Source organism: Molothrus aeneus, unplaced genomic scaffold, assembly GCF_037042795.1.
Source record: "Molothrus aeneus isolate 106 unplaced genomic scaffold, BPBGC_Maene_1.0 scaffold_40, whole genome shotgun sequence".
Classification (NCBI taxonomy): domain Eukaryota; kingdom Metazoa; phylum Chordata; class Aves; order Passeriformes; family Icteridae; genus Molothrus; species Molothrus aeneus.
In genome coordinates, this window is record NW_027099068.1 from 317,131 (window position 1) to 336,401 (window position 19,271).

The window sequence follows — 19,271 nt, forward strand, 5'->3', positions numbered from 1 at the left end:
GTGAATTTATGCAAAGCAGTAACCAACCTTCCCTACAGCAAACACAAAATGGCCTTGGAAGTTCTCCTCTGACACAAAGCAGCACAAACTCCCCCCATGGGCCAAACCCTGTTGTTCAAGGGATCCAAGAGGAACTCCAAGAGTGCCCCAAGCACCTACAGCCTGTACCCCAAGTGAGCATTCAGATGGGACCCAAGCAAAGGAAACCAGACCAAGAAAATGGCCCAAAGCATTGTACAGAACCAGGAGAGAAAGCACTATTGGCATAGCAGCTGAAGTAATTCCTAACAAATCACCCCATATATCTGCATGTTTATTGGATGTTCCCAGGGCTGCTGTGTATGTACATCTCTTTCTCTGCTCTGCCTTTCTTCCCCTTTGGCAGCAGTGGACCTGGCAGCATCTGCCCGCCAGCAGCAGCTGCTCCAAGCTGGGAACGCGGCTGGCGGTGCTGATTTCCAGAGGCTCCTGTGTCCCAGGGAAGCCAAGGCAGGAGCAGTTGAACGGCGCTGGCGCTGATGCTGCTCTGTGCCAGAGAGCCCCGGCTGGGCAGGGCACGGTGCCCACTGCGCTGCGGGCTCCTTCTCCTGCCAGAGCTGGGCACACCTGGGAGCAAGGCATGGCAACCTTTGGGCAAACCAAGGGGTTTCTGGGGCTGCACTGCTCTGCACACACCCAGCTCACCTGCAGCACAGAACCTTGGTCCCCCAAAAGGTAAACAAGATGGAAACAGCTGGAAAAGATCTCATTTCAACCATTCTTTATGCTTCAATAGAAATGACCAAAATGAAAGTTACCGAGCAGGGCCCGATCCACACTGCCAGCTCAGTGTGAGAAAAGAGGCATTACTTTATTTCAGTGCTGGGTGCGTGGGGAATCGCTTCCCTGAAACATGCACACCCACGTGTGTGTATCCATGGAACTAAGACATTCCTTTCATTACTTTTATTCATTTCTTTGCTCAAACTCACAGGCTAAACATTCTCACAAAGTATTTGACATGTTTAAATCACTTCCCCAAAATTACTGACATTTAGAGTAGGGGTCTCTTGAGGGTCTCTGGTGGTCATGTGGTGAACATCCCATTCCTCAAATTCTCCTTCCATGGTTAAGATCCTTCTTCTCCTTGAATGCATTGCAGCTACCTCCTCAGTAGGCCCACTGTCTTTATTCTCAAGGCTAAGATATCCACTTGCACACATTAACCACTGGGTTGAGGGAAGGTATGACTCAGCACCACCTGTTAAAGCTTAACAAATTCACAATTTGTTGCTGGTAAACACTTCCCCAACGTCTCTTGTTCCTTCTCTGGGAATCAAACACAAGCATTTTGTGAGCACTGAGCCCAAGGCCGCCTCCAACCCTCCTGTCACCCACCAGCCCTTCTCTCTTCACAAACAGCAGGTCCAGCAGTGCCTTCCCTCACCGGCTCAGTCACCAGCTGTGTCAGAAGTTCTCTGTCACACACTCCAGGAACATCCTGGACTGTTTGCTCTCCGCTGCACTCTGTTGCCAGCAGACATCCCCACCCTGTTCCACAGCCCTTGCAGAACCCTGCACCTACTATCCCCGGGCACCTGGGAAGGGGAGGCAGTCACGGAAGAGATGCACCAGCTGCACCGGGCAGGAACCAAAACCCTCTCGCGGCACAGCTGCTGGCCTGTGTCTGGCACAGCTCCGGCTGCCCCACTCCTCATGGGCTTTTGGCTGGAAATGCAATTGCACTTTCTGCCTCATGTAGAAATACCAGGGCTGCACAAACAATGGCCAGCAGGCCACATCCCAAAGGCACTGCAGCATGGAGTTGAGAAGGAAGAAGACCCTTCCCCAATTCCTAACCATACCAAAAAATACCACCATAATTGGGACTTTTAATCTTCTGAATGTAGAGTTGATTCACAGGGTGACAAGGGAATCTTCCAATGGAGTTGAAGTTTGGTAGAGTTTTTATTCTGAGTCCTACTCAGACTGTTGATTTGAAAATTTATTTTAAAATATTTTTTAAAAGGCTGTGCAGTCATATGGTTTTGTTCTAATACCAAAATGGCTAGATGAAATGTACTGGCATTTTAATTACATACAAACTGATTAGTCTGTAAAAGCTTTCCTGCAGAATAGCCACTAAACAAGAAATGAAAATCTGTGGACTGTTGACTTTGCAAAATTCTACTACATTTACCAGACAATGAGGCATTTTTATTTAGATCATAGAGCAAATTAATTCCTATGGATAACTTGATTTGGATAAACCTGTTGATTTCAAATTAAAATTGCCAGCATGTACTAAGTGGAAATCTGAATACTCACTTCTATGAGATCTGAATTATTAGATAGTCATTGTTCACCATAATAACAAAAATTAACATTCTGGCTATTTTTTTTTTACTTATTGTCAGCTCTTCAACACTCTTTGTAACATCAGAGTTTGTAGCAAGGTGAACCATGGGTTGGTGGAGCATTGCAGAAGGCTCCTGTGTCAGCACTAAATGTTCACATTTACCATGGCATCACTTCTTGCCTTTAATTCCAAGCTACAGCTCAGTTCCTGCAGTATAGATTCACACTTGTAGTCTGTATTTGCAGCTGGTTCTTACTTCCCTGTCCAGAAAAAAATCATGCTTGGATCTCAAATCAAAATGAAACAAGGAGAGAGTCAGGTTCTGGATAGGCATAGCAAGAACTAAGAGATTCTTTTTGCAAATATGTTGAAAAGTTGTTTGTAGATACTGCAAAAATGGCAGATTAAGGACTTGCACTCTAACTTGCAAGCTGAAGTTTGCCTGTTATTTCTGGACTGATTTCTTGAGGCCAGACACTGAACCTAATCAGTAAGAAAATCAAAACCACAGGAGTAGTTTGGAGAATATTGTAAATTATTCTGTCATGATGCTTTTTGCCTAAAAGTTCTGGCCATCATCCGATTGGAGTAATTAGAGGGGATCAAAGCCATCATTCTGTGCCTGTGCACACAGTTCCTTCCCAGGAGCAATCCATGAAGCAACGCTGACGAATCCACACCAGCAGCTGTTGCCACACAGTCATGAAGCAGAGAATATGTATTTCTGCTACACTTGGACAGCTGAAGATGCCTCTGCTGAGCTAATTTTAGTGACTGCTCACCACAGATGAGACCTTGTGGTCAGTCTCCAACAAGTCAGGGCAGTTAATATTCTGCCTAAGTGAAGTAAGTCTAGCAATACATAGGCCATGGAGCCTGAGGAAAGCCAGCAGCTGTGGGAGATTTAATTTGTTTCCGTATCTTTCTCTTTACTAATTTATTGCAGTCAATTATTTAAAGAATGGAAACTTTTGGCATACCATTGGCTGGAAGGTTGGTCAATCTTCCATTCATGACTCCTCTGAAAGCATCACCCCAGTGTTTTTATCAGTAACTCTTCCATTATTATGGCTCACACAGCATTTCCTGCAGCTCTTCCTGGAGTCAGGGAAAGGCACCAGGAGGAGGGGGAGAAAGCTGTGTGCAGAGACTGTGTCAGATAAAGAGACATTTGTTTCCTCTTATTTGACTGAATGGCTGCAGGAACCTCGCTAGCACTGCTAGCACTGCTGGCAAGGTGGCCTTTTGCAGGGCTGGGCAGAGTTTGGGGCCCAGGATCCCTCCTCTCCGTGGGACACCAGGGTAAGCAGCCCCTGTGCCAGCCAGGAGCAGAGGTTCTGTGACTCTGCCCTGGGCAGAGGGACCTGCCACTGTCCTGAGCTCCTGCCGCGGGTCCTCTGGGGCAGGTCCTGCTCTGCAGGGATGATGGGCGCAGCTGGGGGGTGGCTGCAATGGAGGGTGGCTTCCAGTGTGCTCTGTTGGTCTGCCACACTGGAGCCAACAGAGCTTCTGGAAGGAGCCTCCTCTTGTGAGCTGCTGGAGCTGGAGCTGGCGCTGGCCACAGAGCCGCTGCTCTCATCCCTGGCAGGACCAGAGCACAGCAGCCTCTGGGCCTCCTTGCTGCACAATGACAGTGAGGAGGCCATGGACCAGAGGTTCAGTATGAATGACTCAGTTTCCTGATAAACTGTGCTAAGAAAACCCTGCATCCCTCCTGCCAGATCTAAGACACTCCAAGAAATCTGTTGGCACATTGGGAACTCAGAATTGTTTGCATTTTGAACAATTGTCTTATGAGTGCTTTTGATTGTTTTTGTCATTTTGTGTTGATCCAGTTGATCCTTCAGAGAAGCTTTCCTAATAATATAAAACACGGGGAATTGTGAAGACCCTGGGGGGGCATTCCCTGGTCTAGAGAGACACGAGAAGCTTCCCTCAAAAAGCTGTTAGAGCCCATTGGCTCCTTCCCCTGTTCCTGTGTCTGCTCCTGTGTTCCTGAGCCACACCTTCCCTATTCCCTGATTGGCCCCCTTATCTTTGTACTGCCCTGAGATCAGGGTCAGCCCCAGGCCCCTGTGGAGACAAAGTGAGACCCTCTGTGTGTGGGTGCTGGGACCTGAACATCTCCCTGCACAGCTGAATAAAACATCTGTGGAGATGATGCAAAGGTCCTTTTTGCTTCTTTACCCTGGACTATGCTAGCAGCAATTCAGATTGCTACAGAGGAGAAGCTGCAGTACTGGCACCAAGATTTTGGCAACTTGATCATAGGCACAGAGGGCGTGCAGGATGCTGCTCTATGAATTCTTTAACCAGCCATCTCTGGTGCTGGCATATTCCCTCCAGCTTCTGGTGCAGCCAGGGCCACCTTTGGTCCAGTAGATGACATTGTTATTTGAAAAATTCGGCCCACACCTTGGGCAGGAGGCCATCCACAGGCTCTGGTCCTGCAGGCCCCTGATCAGCTGGGGACAGTGCTCCCCGTGGGGAAGATGGAGCAGCCATCTCAGGGTCTTGGGGGCTGTTTTCAGCAAGGTGGCCAGGCTCTCTCCCTGCTGGACTCTAGCAATTGTTTGGGGGAGCTGATGGCAAATTGTATGTAGTCCTGTTCATCCGACTCAGAAAACCTGACAGCTTCTATCATTCTTCTGCAGAGTGGGCACGCTGGATTTCTCTTTGCCCACTGCAGGATGCAGCCCAGGCAGAACTGGTGGTGACAGGGCAGAGAAAAATTCACATCCTTCTTAGTGACCTGGCAGATGGGGCAGCTCCATTCTGTCCCCATGGCCATGTCTGTCTGTCACAGCAGGAGGGAGGAGCTGAGGACCATGAGCTGCTCTCATTTGCAATCTTGCTTGGCGAGAGCCCAAGCCTAGCCAGAGGGGTCCAGGCTCTGTCAGTGCCCAAACATAAGCAGAAAGGGATGTTGTATCACAATCCATTCCTTGGTGAAGGAGGTCCATAGCAGCCTCAAGAGGCACCTCAGACACTCAACAGTCAAGGCAGTGACATATGGACAGGACACAGATGGCAGTTCATGGCTGGGAGAGCATTCGTAGACATATCCAAGGACAAATTTCCCAGGAACTCTCCACAGCTCTGGGATCTGCCCATCGGCTCTGTCAGAGGCTTCAGCAGAACAACCAGAGTCCTAAAAAGCACCTTCCAGACACTTTTCCTATCATCCTGCCTGAGTAGCCAGGTTGCTTGCTGCAAAACACTCTTTTTCTCCTCTTCCCCAATGCCTGTGGACACTTGCAGCCAAAATAAAAAGCTCCTGGCCCTCTGTGTGATGTGATAATACAGTTTTTATATTTCCATCCTGGGATGAAAGAAAGCTGTGCTGTGGGTCAGGAGAGGCCAGGACCCACTTGGCCTTCCTGCAAGCTGAGGCGGTCCCAGCAGACATCCTGCTGCTTTTTTGGGGAATGTGTGAGGTGGAGTGGAGGGGGTGACAGAGAGGCCGAGATTGTAGAGTAGAAACTCAGCTCCAGAGTGGCAGTGCAGACTCTCCCTGCTGAATGCCTGCTGGGGCTGACAAAGAAGGAAAATGCCCCAATAACAGCCCGGTGGCACTGTGTCTCAGGGACAGGTACAGGGAGGTGACAAGAAACAGCAGCATGGCCCGGTCTCACAGCTTCTAGGAAGCAGTGACAGAGGGGCCTCATGGGCCAGAGATTTCAGAAAGGCTGTCTTCTTAAATGGCCTCTCTGAAACCCCTCTCTTTGCCTCTTGGGTTTGTGAATGCTTTTGACAGCCACAGCATCCTGGGGCAATGCGTTCCACGATTTCATTAAATACTCCTTGAAAAGCTCCTCCCATTGTTCAACTGAGCTGCCAGCTTGGTCATTTCAGAGGCTGCTGCCTTGGTGGAGAGAAAAATCAATCTTCTGCCTTTCAGGGAGCTGAAGGAGAAGGGACTCTTCAGCATCCAACACCTGGCTGGGTCCCATTCAGAGGTCCTGCTTTGTAGACTTTGTGAGGTTTGCTTGGCACTTACCAGCGAGGTGAGAACATTGCTCTGAATTGTCCCCCACACTTCATACACAGTGTGTAGAGTAGGGATGAGCTTGTTCATCTCCATGTGTGCTCAGGGTCTGCCTTCATTTCTGGTTTTAGACCTGAGATTTCCAATGTCTCCCAGCTATCTGCAGGATCTGTGGGCACATGCAGCTGTATTTACTGGTAGGTCAGGTATCTGACACTCATCTTTGAGTGTGGTGCCTTTATAATGCAATGTGCAAATGCAGAAACTGAGACACTAATGCTGTTATTTGCCAGAGTCCCAATCTCTGCCCAAGTTGTAATTCAACACTGCAAATGAGTCTGTAGACCTGAGCCTGTGTTTTCTGTTTCCTGGCTGAGTGCTTCAACTGCTGGTGTTGCTTTTTTGAACAGGAGCACCTGACTCTTTTATCTTTATCACTTGTGCCTTTATGATCTGAAAGCAGCTCTTGCTTTAATTTTCCAGTAAAAGGGCCTAAAATCAAAGCTGTGGACATTTTAGAAGGGTCAAGTAGAACACTTAATGAAATTTTTATTTTAGGCCTGCAGTGAGCAGGTCTGAGGCCAGAAATTGGTGCCAGAGTAAGTGCCTTTCTGTGCTTGTGCTCTCCTGCTCTCCCTGTACTTGTATGTTCCTCTGGACACAGTGGGATGTGTTGTCATTTCCTGGGACTTCTGTTGAAGGCAACTGGTTTTCTTTCCAAGGTGATTCTTATGTTTCCCCTCATGATTTCCCCAGGTGACCAACCTCCGTTCCAAGGTGTCCTACTCTGCCATTGTCACTCTGGGAGAGCTCTTTGTGACCTTGAAGAAGGACATGGACTCTGAGGTGGATGAGGTTGCTCGGGTCCTTCTCCAGATGGTGTCCAACTCCCCAGAATTTGTTCAGAAAGCAGCCAGTCAGACCCTGGGGATCATGGTGGAGAATGTGACTCCTGCACGAGCAATGACTGCTCTCATGGACATGGGAGTCAAGTAGGTTCTTCTTCTTTTAGTGATGTTCTTCACCTTCGTGTGCGTGGGAGGGAGAAGGGATGAGACAGAGAATGGGAATGGTGGGAGGGAAGGGTCCTGTATCCTGCATCTTGTGTGGACTCAGTGACTTGATTCTCCGACCACCCTCACTTCTTTCCTCTTGTCACCTATTTCTGCCCTCCTGCAGCCTATTAGTTCTCAGAATCACAGAACTGTAGAATATGGGGAGTTGGAAGGGGCCCATCAGGACCATCGAGTCCAGCTCCTGGCCTTGCCCAGAACAGCCCAAGGGTCACACCAAGTGCCTGAGATTGTTGTCCAAATGCTTCTTCAACCCTGTCAGGCTTGGTGCTGTGACCACTGCCCTGGGGAGCCTGTTCCAGTGCCCAACCACTCTGGGTGAAAAACCCTTTTTCCTGATATCCAAACTAAAGCTCCTCTGACTCAGCTTCCTGCTGCTTCCTGGAGTTCTCCCAGCCTGTCAGATTTTCCTAGATGTGGTGATCAGTGGGGAAGCAAAAGTGCCTGCAAAGGCCAAGGATAGAGCCTTGTGCTTTTGTGGGAAGAGGGACAATTGCAATTGCAGCTGTGAGCAGTGTTTGGTATTTCACAGCACTAACCACAGAGGCCCTGGGAAAACCATGTCTCCTCATGATGCCATTAACTTGAGAAATGAGGAGGGTCCTTGCTGGGGCGTGGAGCACATGGGGGACAATCTGCTGGGTGTGGCCCAGCCTGCACAGCAGGTGCAGCTCCTGCCAAAGGAGCCTTGTATGACTGTCCTGGCCTTAGAGCTCTACTTTCTATTCAAACTGATGTTTCATGTTAGCCTTGAGATGATGAATCACTTTACAGGCACCTTCACAGGCTGACTGCCATGGGACAATTGAAGCAAATGCTGCCTTAAATGTTGGTGCTGGGCCTGATAGTTCCCAAGAGACACTCTCTAGAACAGGACAACCTGGCTAAACTGCCTGCCACCCTTTCCTCAGCTTTGGAATTGGGTAAAACATTCAGATGGATCCATTGCCAAGCCCCACAGAAGAAACAGGCTGCATTGCTGGATATTCTGCAACTTCACAGCCCACAAGGTGTTTTCCCTGCATTTGTTGTTTTCCAAAGTTCTGCAGATTTGAGGATAAATGGGTGGAAAGAGCCTCAATCCTGCTGCAGCTCTGTGTACTGGGTGCCCTCTGATGGGTCAGCATCAATTGTCCTTAATCTCTAAATTATTCATATGTCATCTATTTCTTTAATCTTTCTCCGAGTAAATACTGTGAAAGAAATTGAGTATCAGACAGTGCAGGGAGACTGAATTCCTCCCTCTTCCGTGCAGGCAGGCCTTGTGTACAATGCTAACTTTGTGTTTACCTGAGGACAGAACCTTCTGCAGGTGTCTGAAGGTGCAGGGAGAGCCCAGGCTCCTTCCCCCAGCAAGGGCAGGGAGCAGGCTGTGGCCAAGGCCTGTGCTGCTGCTGCTCCTGGTCCCTGTGGCCCAGGGTTTGCTCTCTCCTCCCCAGCAGGGGCCACGCCCCGGTGCGGCAGTGTGCGGCCCAACTCCTCCTGTCCCTGATGCAGAGAATTGGAGTCACCAAGCTCGCAGGCACAGCCAGGGCTGAGAGGCTGGCACACGTGGCAGGGAAGCTTGCTCAGGACTGTCACAAGGATGTGGGATCTCAGCACATCGTTCCTGATGTCCGGAGATGCCAGGAGAACCCTTGGGGGTCTCGAAAATCCTGGAATGTTGCCAGAAGTGCTTGGTGGCTTGATTTTGATCCATCCACAGAAATAACAAGAGTTTGAGGACAAGAGAATCACTTTAGAGTAAAAGGTGTAAAAGGGACACATTTAGAGGGTGAAATATAGACTTTAAGGTTTTTGGTACAGGGGGGTTATGGAGACAAGATGGAGGGATCAGGGCGTGTCTCGTCCTTCTTTCTTCTTCTTGTCCTCCATCTCTTGTGGTGATGTTGGCAGTTGGGGATTGGTTTATGGTGAAGGTGCACTTGCTAACATGGGTGAAAAGCATTGGGAAATAAAGGTAAATATTATGTACGTAGATATTAGTATAAAAAGACATGACCGCCCCGTGGGTGGTCAGAGAGTGCCTGTGACTGCTTGCAGATCAGACCTCTGTTGAGCAGACAGAAAATTTTGTAGATAAGAAATAATAAACAACCTGAAGATCGAAAAGCTGAAGAGTCCAGACTCGTCCTTTAAAACGCGTGCCACCCAAGAACCACACTACCCGTGTCGGGGCAGAGACAGACAGCCGAACCCGACACAAGGACACAAGGTAATGATCTTCATTTCACCTCCTAAAACAGGAAAACCCTTTCTGTCTGGCTCTAAAGGTGAAACCACACAAGAATGGAAATTAAAGGGAATATGAAGTTACCTCACAGTGTGAATAAAGGTCACAGAATCATGGAATATGCTGAGTTGGAAGGGACCCATCAGGGTCATGGAGTCCATCCCCTGGCCATGTGCAGTGACCCCAAGAGTCACTCCATGTGCTTGAGAGCATTGTCCAAACACTTCTTGAGCTCTGTCAGCCTTGGTGCTGTGACCACTGCTCTGGGCTGCCTGGGCAAATGGCTGTACTGGGAAACCTGAGGTTGGCCAGCAAAAAGGAGCATTGCCAACTTTTTCCTGTGGCTTGAAGGATTCTTTACTGAGATCAAAAGAGCTCAGATCAGCCAGTCCAACAGTCTTGTTTGGCCTTAGGTGCACAACACAAAGCCAAAGTGTTGGCTAATGTTCATCACTGAAGGATCCCAAACATCCATTTCTCATTAACTTCAGACTTTCCTAGAAATATTTCAGGGGTCTTTAGCCAACATATTCAGTCTTTCTAAACTTGTTCTGCAGATTTCTAGAATGCTGTTATCAGTGGCTCAGTGAGCTCCACATTTCTTCTTGAAGAAAGCTGTGGTTTCCTAGTGGCAAAATCAACCCAAACCAGCAAAATCCCCTTCCTTTGGTGATGAAATTCCCATGAATAGCTGCCAAGAACACCAGAGCAACTCACTGCCCTTGTGCATACACATAGTATAGAATAATCAGGAGGATGCATGAGGTGTTTTGTCCTGGCTTCCCTGCCAGTTAAAGAAAGGCAAATTATTGTGCAATGGCAGCAAGACACTGCTAATAGGCTCTGACAACAAAGCAGATGTGTTTTGCTTGTTCCCTGGGATCCTTTGATGCCACAGAAGCACACCCCCAGTTTCAGAGTGAAATGGTATTTTTCTGTTGCCCCACATTCTCCTCCTGCCTCTTGTGTTCAGCTGGCAGCACTGTGCAGTGTCAAGTGAGGTAAATCTCCCTCTTTGCTGAGTAGGTAATGCCTTCTCATGCAGGGATTGCACCTGATGAGTTTAAGGTATCAGCCTCTTCTGTTAACACTCTTCCTGTGTTTGTTCACTTTTTTTTTATTTCCTTCCTTCCTTCCTTCCTTAGGAATTATGGACAGGAGATGGTGAAGATGTTGCTCACTCATCAACAATTTAAAATGCTTCTGGAACAATCTCTTTCCCCCCGTGACCTGGAAGATATTCTGACAAGAATTAAGAAGGAAGTAAGTGCTTGGCAGGAGAAATGTCTCCTTTGTGCAAGTATTGCCACTGCTAATATGAGATCAAACATACCCAATCTGTCTTTAGCTCATTCCTCTTCTGCTGAATCCTTTTGCTCCTGGGAATGAGCTGTTGATCCTCAGCCTGTTCATCAGCAGGCCACAAAGGAACTGATATTATTAGGGAAAAAGTGGGGTTTTGAATATTTTCAATATTGGTCACAAAGAGGGAAGGGAAAGAGGAGAAAATGGGTTTACATTTAAGAGTAACCCCCACCATGCTTTCCCTACTCTGCCCCCTGTAAAGCAATTAAGTGAGAATTGTGCTTCTGAAGATAACAGAGTCTTTGCAAAGGACACTGGAAGTAGTAGTGCCAAGAAAATTTCCAAATTTACAAAAGATGTCCAAGTCAATCCTAGTTACTACAATGACTGTCTGTCTTTTGGGAATGCTGCCCTGCTGTCAAGCCCTGTGGAGCTGGAAGAAGCTTGGTGAATTCAGCAGCATCCAGTGGAAAATCCTTTGTTTGTTTGATGGGGGGGATTTTATTTTTTTATCAACATTACAGAAGGGAGCCTGCCTTTGTGCAGGCACAGGGAGAGTGAGTGTTGAACCAAATCAACTTCCAACACAATGGGCCAACCCCCAAAGAGTCCAGTTTGTTCTGCTGCTTCCTTCACAAACACTCATTGCCTGCCAGTTTGCATTATTCCCATTTATGTTCAAGACGAAGGAATTTGGGATTTTAGACTGCTGCTCAGTCTGGTAGCACCCATAACCTGCCTTGGGCTGTTGAAAACAAAGAGTTGGCATCACTCAATCTCTGCTCTGTTTCCATCTGTAAGTTAGGAAATGTTTCCCTAGGCCTTGGTAGCAGTGATCCTGGTTCTAACTTGTGTTTTCAACAGGAAATTTCCTGTTTTATATTCTAAAGATGGATGGGGTTTTTTGCTATGTCTTTGTAGGGCATGGCAAACCAGAAGGCTGAAGGCCCATCTGTCAAGGAGCTGGTGAAGGAGAGGAACGATGGCTCAAAGAAGCCCCAGGCCACATTGTCTTCTAGCAAACGGTACTGAGCACTTTTGTCAGATGAGACAAAGCACATGACAAGCTTTACATGTCTCTTCCTCAGGAAAATCTTCCTGGAAGACATGACCAGTGCCACAGATTGTTTCCTTTCCCTACAAATGCTCTAGGATAAAAAATGTCTACTTCTGCATTGTGCTGAACACAACTTCTCTGGAGGGGTTTCCACAAAAATGGAGAGACAAAAAGACACCCATTGGTTGCAGCTCAGACGATGCAGTGCAGTGGCAAGGGCAGTGTTGTGGAGGCTGGGAGAGGGCCAAGTTTCTGCTGCCTGACTTGGGACAAGTAAATTCAACCAGGGCTTTTTTTCCATCTGAGTGGAGTCTTTTTCAGATGGGTGTTTTGATGAGAAATCTCAGTCTAGAAGCAAGATGCCATTCCACAAAGATGCAGTTCTCATCCATGTGGTTTGGCCTGGCTGAATCATGGTTTTCTTACCCTCAAACAGTACCAAGTTTGAGTAGTAAGGAGCAAGGCAATTTCTGAACAACTTCAGTCAACAGGTGTCTGAATGTGGACTTTTTGTCTTGATATTCCTGTCCTTCATGTAACTTGCTTGATGGACAGCATGTTTGGTGTATTTCTCCCTGTGCTGCAATCAGCATTTAAGACAGGAATTTGCTCCTTGCTGTCTCTTCATGCCACTAGCAGAGCTACTTGTACCTGTTCTCCTCTGATAGCAGAGGGGATTTGTTTAGCTCTGTCCTGCTCAGCAGTGGCAGGAAAGTGGCCACATGCCTCAGTAGCACAGCTAGCATCTTCCTGTGCTCATGGAAGAGACAGGTTGATCAGGAGAATTGTTCCCAGTGGGGTTGTTAAGCTGTGCATCTAGTCTCTAGGGAAGCAAATGAAATGTGAGTGTAGTTCTGGCATGTCAGGCTTCTGTTTTTATCTCTGTTACTGATTTTCTGAATCCTTCAAATATGGTCCTGTTTACCTGTTCAGATGCATCTGAGCTGCTTTTCCAGATTGTCATGCCTGGTTGTAGAGACACTTCTCCAGAGTGATGAGTTTCCTTATTATAAGACACACACCTCCCATATGAGGAGGCATTTAAACTTGGAAGTAGTGTCTCTCTTTCTCCACAAAGCAATGTGACCTGTGTGCCCTGGCAGCCATCTGAAGATAGATCAGATGCATCTCATCCTTGGTTTTCCTGAGTGAGCAGTGCTGAGAATGTCACTTGCAGATTGTCTGCCATAATGATTGTCATGAGGTCCATGTTGTTCTTCAGAGCCTCATGATTTTCCAGCTTGAAATCACATAATTGGGAAAGCTGCTCAAGATGTTTTGCTCACAATTAACTGAAGGTATTGTCTGTGGCTGCAGCTCTCTCCATAGAGAGGAGCAGGCACAACTTTCCCAGGCATTGTCCTGGGGAAGGCTGTGAGAAGATCAGAGAAAAGAATGAGAAACAATTCTTATCTGCACTTGCTGCACCTCTTGTTGTGAACATGTGGAATGTGTTATGGAGATTTGTTTACCAAAGGGTAATTTCTTAATTGGCCACTGGTGGAGCAGCGGCCAGAAAATGAGTGAATGCCCAGGCTAGGAGAGAAGTCCAGCCGGCCTCCAGCCAATCGGGCACTGCCCAGACTCGAAATCCGGGCCCTGTGCCCAAGCGATGTTAAGCTTGAGGGCAGTCGGTCGCAGGTGAAAATACTCCAAAGCTGCAGGCGTGGGAGAAAGGGCGACTCAGAGCTTCGTGGGGAAGAAGGTTTTATTGGAAGGGGTAGTGATGGGTCGGGGAGCTGAAGTCTGAGCCCTGAGGCAGGGAAAAGCCTCAGGTTTTATAGGGAAAGGGCGGGGCTGGGAATAACAAATCAGAAGAGGGGTATAAAAGATACATCGAAGACTGACAACCATAAACAGCCAACAGGAGATGGTTGCGGGTGGGGCCTTGGCCCCTGAACCAATCACCCAACACCCCGGCCAGAAGCTTCTGGAAAAAGAGGCAGGGGTGCCGGGTGACAGGCAGGCGGCCAGGGGAGGGAAACAAACAAGATACATTGGGGGAACCATGGAAACGTGGGAGGGGCACTGTAATTGACAAGAACTGGAACTTGGGCAGAACCACTAATACATCAACGGGGGAAAACTGAACAAACATCGAACAAACCACAACATCTCCCCCTTTTTTGTTTAAAAAGAAAAAGAACGACAACTAAACCGAGGTCTGGGTCTGCTCTACATCACAGGGGTCTGGGCAGAAGTCCTGAGAACTAGAATGCTCCGAGGAAGCGGAGTCCCAGTCTTTGTCCATCTGTCCTTGGACTTCCACGTGGCGGATTTCAGGGGCACTGATGGTTTGTGCAATGAGTCTCTTTACCAGCCCCCAGACAATAGAGCAGGCTATCAAAACGACAAATAAAACTAAAAGGATAGTAAAAACAGTTTTTAGGATGGAGCCCGCCCAGCCCAACAGTCCCCATCTTTGGAACAGGTCCCCCAGCCAGTCCGATGTTTGGTGCTTAATACCCTGCACTAGGCCTCTCATCTTGGCGATGGATACCCTCGCGTCCTCGGCCCGTGATGTCAGGTTCATGCAGCAGAGGCCCTCAAATTCCTCACAGTGATGGTTATGTAAGAGCAGCAAGAAATCGATTGCTGCCCTATTTTGGAGGGTCGCCTTCCTCGTAGTTTCCTCGTCTGCTAGGAGGTCCGACAGCGTAGCTGACGTTAAATTGGCTTGCTTCGCAACCCAACACTCTAGGTGGGCCAATTCACCCAGAGACTTGGCGATGGACACCCATGGCAAAAACAGGGTGACAGCCACACTTTTGGGTTTGGACCAATGAATAATTTCAGAGTCGCAATCTGGGTCGAGATCTTTGAGATCTCTTTTAGTACGGGTCGAATTAGATTGCGCTCTTTTTGCTTTCCAATCTTGAATTTGCATGTTGTTGGGTGTAAGCAGCGTCAGCCGCCCAATGGTACAAGGGCCTCCGACCAGGCGAGAGGGGATGCCTGCCCATGCTCGGTCCCCGCAAATGAAAAAGATCCCCCGGGGTAGAGACAGCGGCTGCCCAGCGTAGGTGGATGGGTAATAGATGTGAAAGGTTGAATTGCACCACAAGCTGGCAGTGTATTCCTCTTTGAACTGCCTCATGTGTTCAAACCGTTTGTCCCCGGGGGAGGGAGAATAAACAAACTGAAAACAAAAGGAGGCGTTGGCGGAGCCGAGCAACTCAAGTTGGGACGGTTCGGTGCTCATGGGAGCTAAGTTCTTAATTGCGTCCCTCCACACGAACCTGGGGTCAACTGACGAGGGGATGGGTTTGGCAGCTAAAGCAATAAGGGGAGGGCCAATAGGATAGGGAATTTGAATGGGAGGGAGAGGGATCCCCACGAGGCAGGTCGACATGGGGTCCTCTGCTGATGCCAGGTTGAGACAAATGTGCTCTTGGCCGAGGGCGTTCGCGAGGGTTCGCCACACGTTGGCCTTCGGCTGGGGGATGATCCAAGGGTCTGCTGACGGTATGGTTGACCACATGAGGATGACTGTCAGGATGATGAAATGATGGGCCAGGTCCATGTGGATATGAAAGTAACTAAAACGAACAAGAGGGAGAAACGTAAGAAAAAACTTAAACATGGTTCTGCCCAAGGCAGGGGGGGATACAGGTTAATGGTGGCCCCCATCCCCTTAGGGTTTCCGCCGCCGCCGCCAACACGCCTCGGTGACCTGCCCCACGTTTTCTGCCCCTGGAGTCTTCCCAGGGCGGAAGGGCTTGACCCATTTGGCTGGGATCCACCTCGGACCTGAGGGGGTGGACACACAAGCGTATCCCCTTCCCCAAGTCACGAGGTCGAAAGGCCCTTCCGTTTTCCAGGTCTCCAGATCCTTAATGAGGACAGGAGGCCTGGCCCTGAGCTGCAGCTGCTCGTGTCGCCCGAAGTGTCGCACTATGGGCGGGTTCAGGTTCTCATACGAACAATTTAAAAAGTTGATAGTATAAAGCGCCCTCGCGAGACGAATATGGGGAGACTGCACACTGGTGATGGTGTTTTGGATTCAATTGACCAATCTGGTCTGTCTGTATCTGACTGTCTGTAAGGGTGATGAGTTTCAGTATAGTATAGTATAGTATAGTACAGTATAGTATAGTACAGTACAATAAAGTGATTGATCAGCCTCAGCCTTCTGGAATCATGGAGCCAATGCTAATTATTTCCTCGACAGGGATGCCATGCTATGATAATTATCACCACCAGGTCCTCATTTGGTTTTATTTTCCAGGGTGAAATCTCTCTCTGATGGCCACCTCCTACACCATGCAAAAGCCCAGGTCACATCACCTCCAGCTGTGGAAGAAACGGAGCTGCTCCAGAAGCTTTACCATCTCCTGGAAGCCAAGGGGTTTCAGACAAGGATGGAAGGAGTGGAACTCCTCCAAGACCTGTGCAGAACAAACCCCCATCTCATCTCCACTAACATTGTCCAAGTATGTAGGGTATCTTCACTGCTCCTTTCCTTTAGCTCCTTTCCTAAGCCTGTAGCAGCAAAGTTAATTCAGTGTGTCTTGGCACTCTGTCCTGGCTGTTTGGGACATGCTGGTCCCTCTTACCCAGACAAATGTAATTCAGATCCAGGCTTCAGGACAAGTTATTTCAGTCCAGCTGTATTTGTCTGGCAGGTGCCTATTGATGCTGTTCATCAGATGATGGCAGAATTTTCTGCTGGTGTAACTGCTGCTCTCTCCTACTCCCAGTTGGGTGAAGTGAAGGGAATCCAGCCCCTGAAAAAATGGCAATTGTTCTCTAGACCAAAAATGGGTTTGCATAGGGAAGAGAAGTATCAGGCTGGGTTGGTTTAGACCCAGTTGTTTTTTCAAAAACAACATTTCTATGAACTCCATCTTGTCTTACACAGGCACAGCTCTGGCTACTCATTTCCATCCTTGTTCCTATTCCTCTTGGTAAAGACAATGCTCACCCTTCTTGGGAGTCTTTTTTTCTCTTTGGAAAAGGAGGAAAACAGCGAAGGACTCATCTCTGCCTTCTCCTCCCAGTAGCTGCTTCTTCCCTTTTTCCAGGAAAAGGTGCCTGACAATGAGGCTGTCAAGGGACTGAACCTGCTCTTATGAGAGCTGTACAGCACATGACATTTCAGAAGTCCACCTGTTACTTAGAGAAATGGTCTGGATCCTGGAAGAGTTGATCAGAGCCCTGCTCTTCTCCAGACACAGGCTCTGAGACAAACAAAAGAAAACTTCTATCTCCTCCAGCCATAGTTTTGGCAAAGTCATAACTGCCCTCAGTACTTGAGGCAACTGTATAGAAAACTGGGCATTGTAAACATCTGCTTCCATTCAAAGCAAAGGTAGTCTTTAGCATTAATAAATGGAATTGATTTAATGATTTAGAGATGGAGAGAAATGCCATAGGAACTATTCTGTCCCCAGCCAAACCTCCTAAGAACAGAAGAAAATCTTTCAACCAGCATGAGGTTGGGCCACCATTCCAGTGAGTGGCCCACAGGAAAACAGTGAAATTGTGCAAGCGAGTGCTGGCCTGAGAGAAAGGATCACTTTCATCTTTGACATTGCTGACTGCTACAGCCACTCTTCAAACAAGGACATTTGAATCCAGCTTTCACGTTGCTTGTTCTCTTCACAGATTTTTGATTATTTTGTCCTGAGAATATCTGACAGCTACAAGAAAGTGAAGCAGAGGGCGCTGGGCGTGCTGGCTGAAATCACAGGAGCCCTGAAAGATGCCCTGAACCCGGTGATCATTGGTTTGGTGGAAGGAATAACAAAGAACCTGAATTCAAAGGATGCCAGGGTTCGTGGGGCAGCTGTGAAAGCACTGGAAGAATCCATTGCTCATTTGGGTAAGGCTGAGCCCTGGCAGGGACTCTCCTCAACTTCGTCTCTGTCTCTCCTGCACAAGAGAGCGCTGAGTGCCTTGACAGCTGCTCTTGTCTGTGGAACACTCCAGCTGACACCCACCAGAAGCTGTGCAGCTGCAGTCCTTATGCACCATCCCCAACAGGCTGGAATGTGATCAGCATTTCCCAACAGTCCCAGGAGCCCTTGGCTCTGTGCTGCTTGTCTGAAGAGCAAGTCCTGGGCTACAGCTTTGCTGCAGTTCAGAGGCAAAGGGGGTTTTGGAGTTTGCTTAGGCCCTGTCTGACTTCCCAAATGAACAGCTTTGCTGTTGGCATGAAGGGACACTGACCCATCAGAGCTTCTGCAGAGCAGCCACCTGCAAGGCTCTACATTAGAGGCATCAGCTGCCTATTTTCCACTTTTCTTCTTTGTCTTCTATTTTCAAAGGGGAACTTATGATTTACCAAGTTCATTTCTTTAGAACAAATGGGTATAAACCCAGCTGTCAATGATGCCTTGTTCCACATGTTGTTTTGCATGGGGCAAGATGGCCACAGCAATTAACTACATAGGCAAGGGCTGCTCTAAATTCCTCTGCCACACAGATTTATGTCATCTGCACAGAATGAGAATGCTGCACTGGGGAAATATGCCTGGAAAAAGGAGTGTTGAAGAGGCAGGTCTTCAAGGGGAGTTTGCACTTTCTCCTCCCCAGTTGCTCTGTGAACTCAGGAACTGCCTGACTCAGTGCCTTTCTGTGACCCAAGTATGGGCTTCTTCCTTTTTGCTCTGGGATGCAAAACCTTTTCACTGCTTCCATGTGACTGAACTCTTGAGGTCCCTGATGTGAAATGTTTTAACACAGCTCCTGCTACAGCAGACAAGTTTGCATTTACAAATGTGAAAGGAGAGCTTTTCTTTTGGAATTTAAAACCCTGCCAAGGAGGCTGGAAGGAATGAAGAAAAGGACTCAAAACCCAGCAGAAATGTACTTGATTTTATAAAATGGGGTTGGCCCTGCCCTTTGCCTCCCCACTATCCTTTCTCCTATGACCTGAGAAAAGTGAGCAGAACCATGTGTTTCCCTTGTAGACCAAGTGTCACTGCTGAAAGAGTTCAGCTACCAATGGAATCACCTGAGTGGCCAAGCTCTGCTGGATGTCACCGAGCGTATCACAGGTATGGCCTCCCCTTCTAAGCCAAGAGCTCTGCCCAGGGAGTATTGACAGGGAATGCCTGTGAACAGACAGCAGAGCAGCTCCTCCACATCAGGAGGTGCTGAGCTTGTCCCTGCTGCCCAATAGCCCAGGCAGGTGGATTTGGCAGGTTTGCCCTGGCTGCTGCAGAGCTGGGCAGCATCTGAGATGGGGGCAGCGCTCGGCCTCGGGCTGAGCTCTCACTGGGGCATCTCAGAACCACCTCCAGCAAAGGGAGGGGCTACAAATACCCCAGCTG

The 19,271-nt window shown here is 48.4% G+C and overlaps 2 protein-coding genes across 2 annotated transcripts in view; both read left to right on the plus strand.

Annotated features, from left to right (window-relative positions):
- LOC136570838 (zinc finger protein 271-like) overlaps positions 1 to 19,271 on the plus strand; it is a 430,233-nt gene that overhangs the window by 120,918 nt on the left and 290,044 nt on the right. The window lies entirely within an intron of this gene.
- On the plus strand, positions 97 to 11,969 carry LOC136570833 (TOG array regulator of axonemal microtubules protein 2-like). The gene is made up of 6 exons (XM_066571238.1): positions 97 to 173; positions 6,240 to 6,345; positions 7,083 to 7,318; positions 8,839 to 8,987; positions 10,774 to 10,895; positions 11,859 to 11,969. Exons 1-6 carry the CDS (start codon positions 97 to 99, stop codon positions 11,967 to 11,969), a joined length of 801 nt encoding a protein of 266 aa, XP_066427335.1.

What these genes read in the sequence shown, in the direction of transcription:
- LOC136570833 (XM_066571238.1), top strand. Translation starts at nt 97, where the DNA reads ATGGGCCAAACCCTGTTGTTCAAGGGATCCAAGAGGAACTCCAAGAGT. An exon ending in CTCATGGACATGGGAGTCAA is followed by an intron (nt 7,319 to 8,838) that starts GTAGGTTCTTCT and finishes TCTCCTCCCCAG; the next exon opens with CAGGGGCCACGCCCCGGTGC. An exon ending in TGACAAGAATTAAGAAGGAA is followed by an intron (nt 10,896 to 11,858) that starts GTAAGTGCTTGG and finishes ATGTCTTTGTAG; the next exon opens with GGCATGGCAAACCAGAAGGC.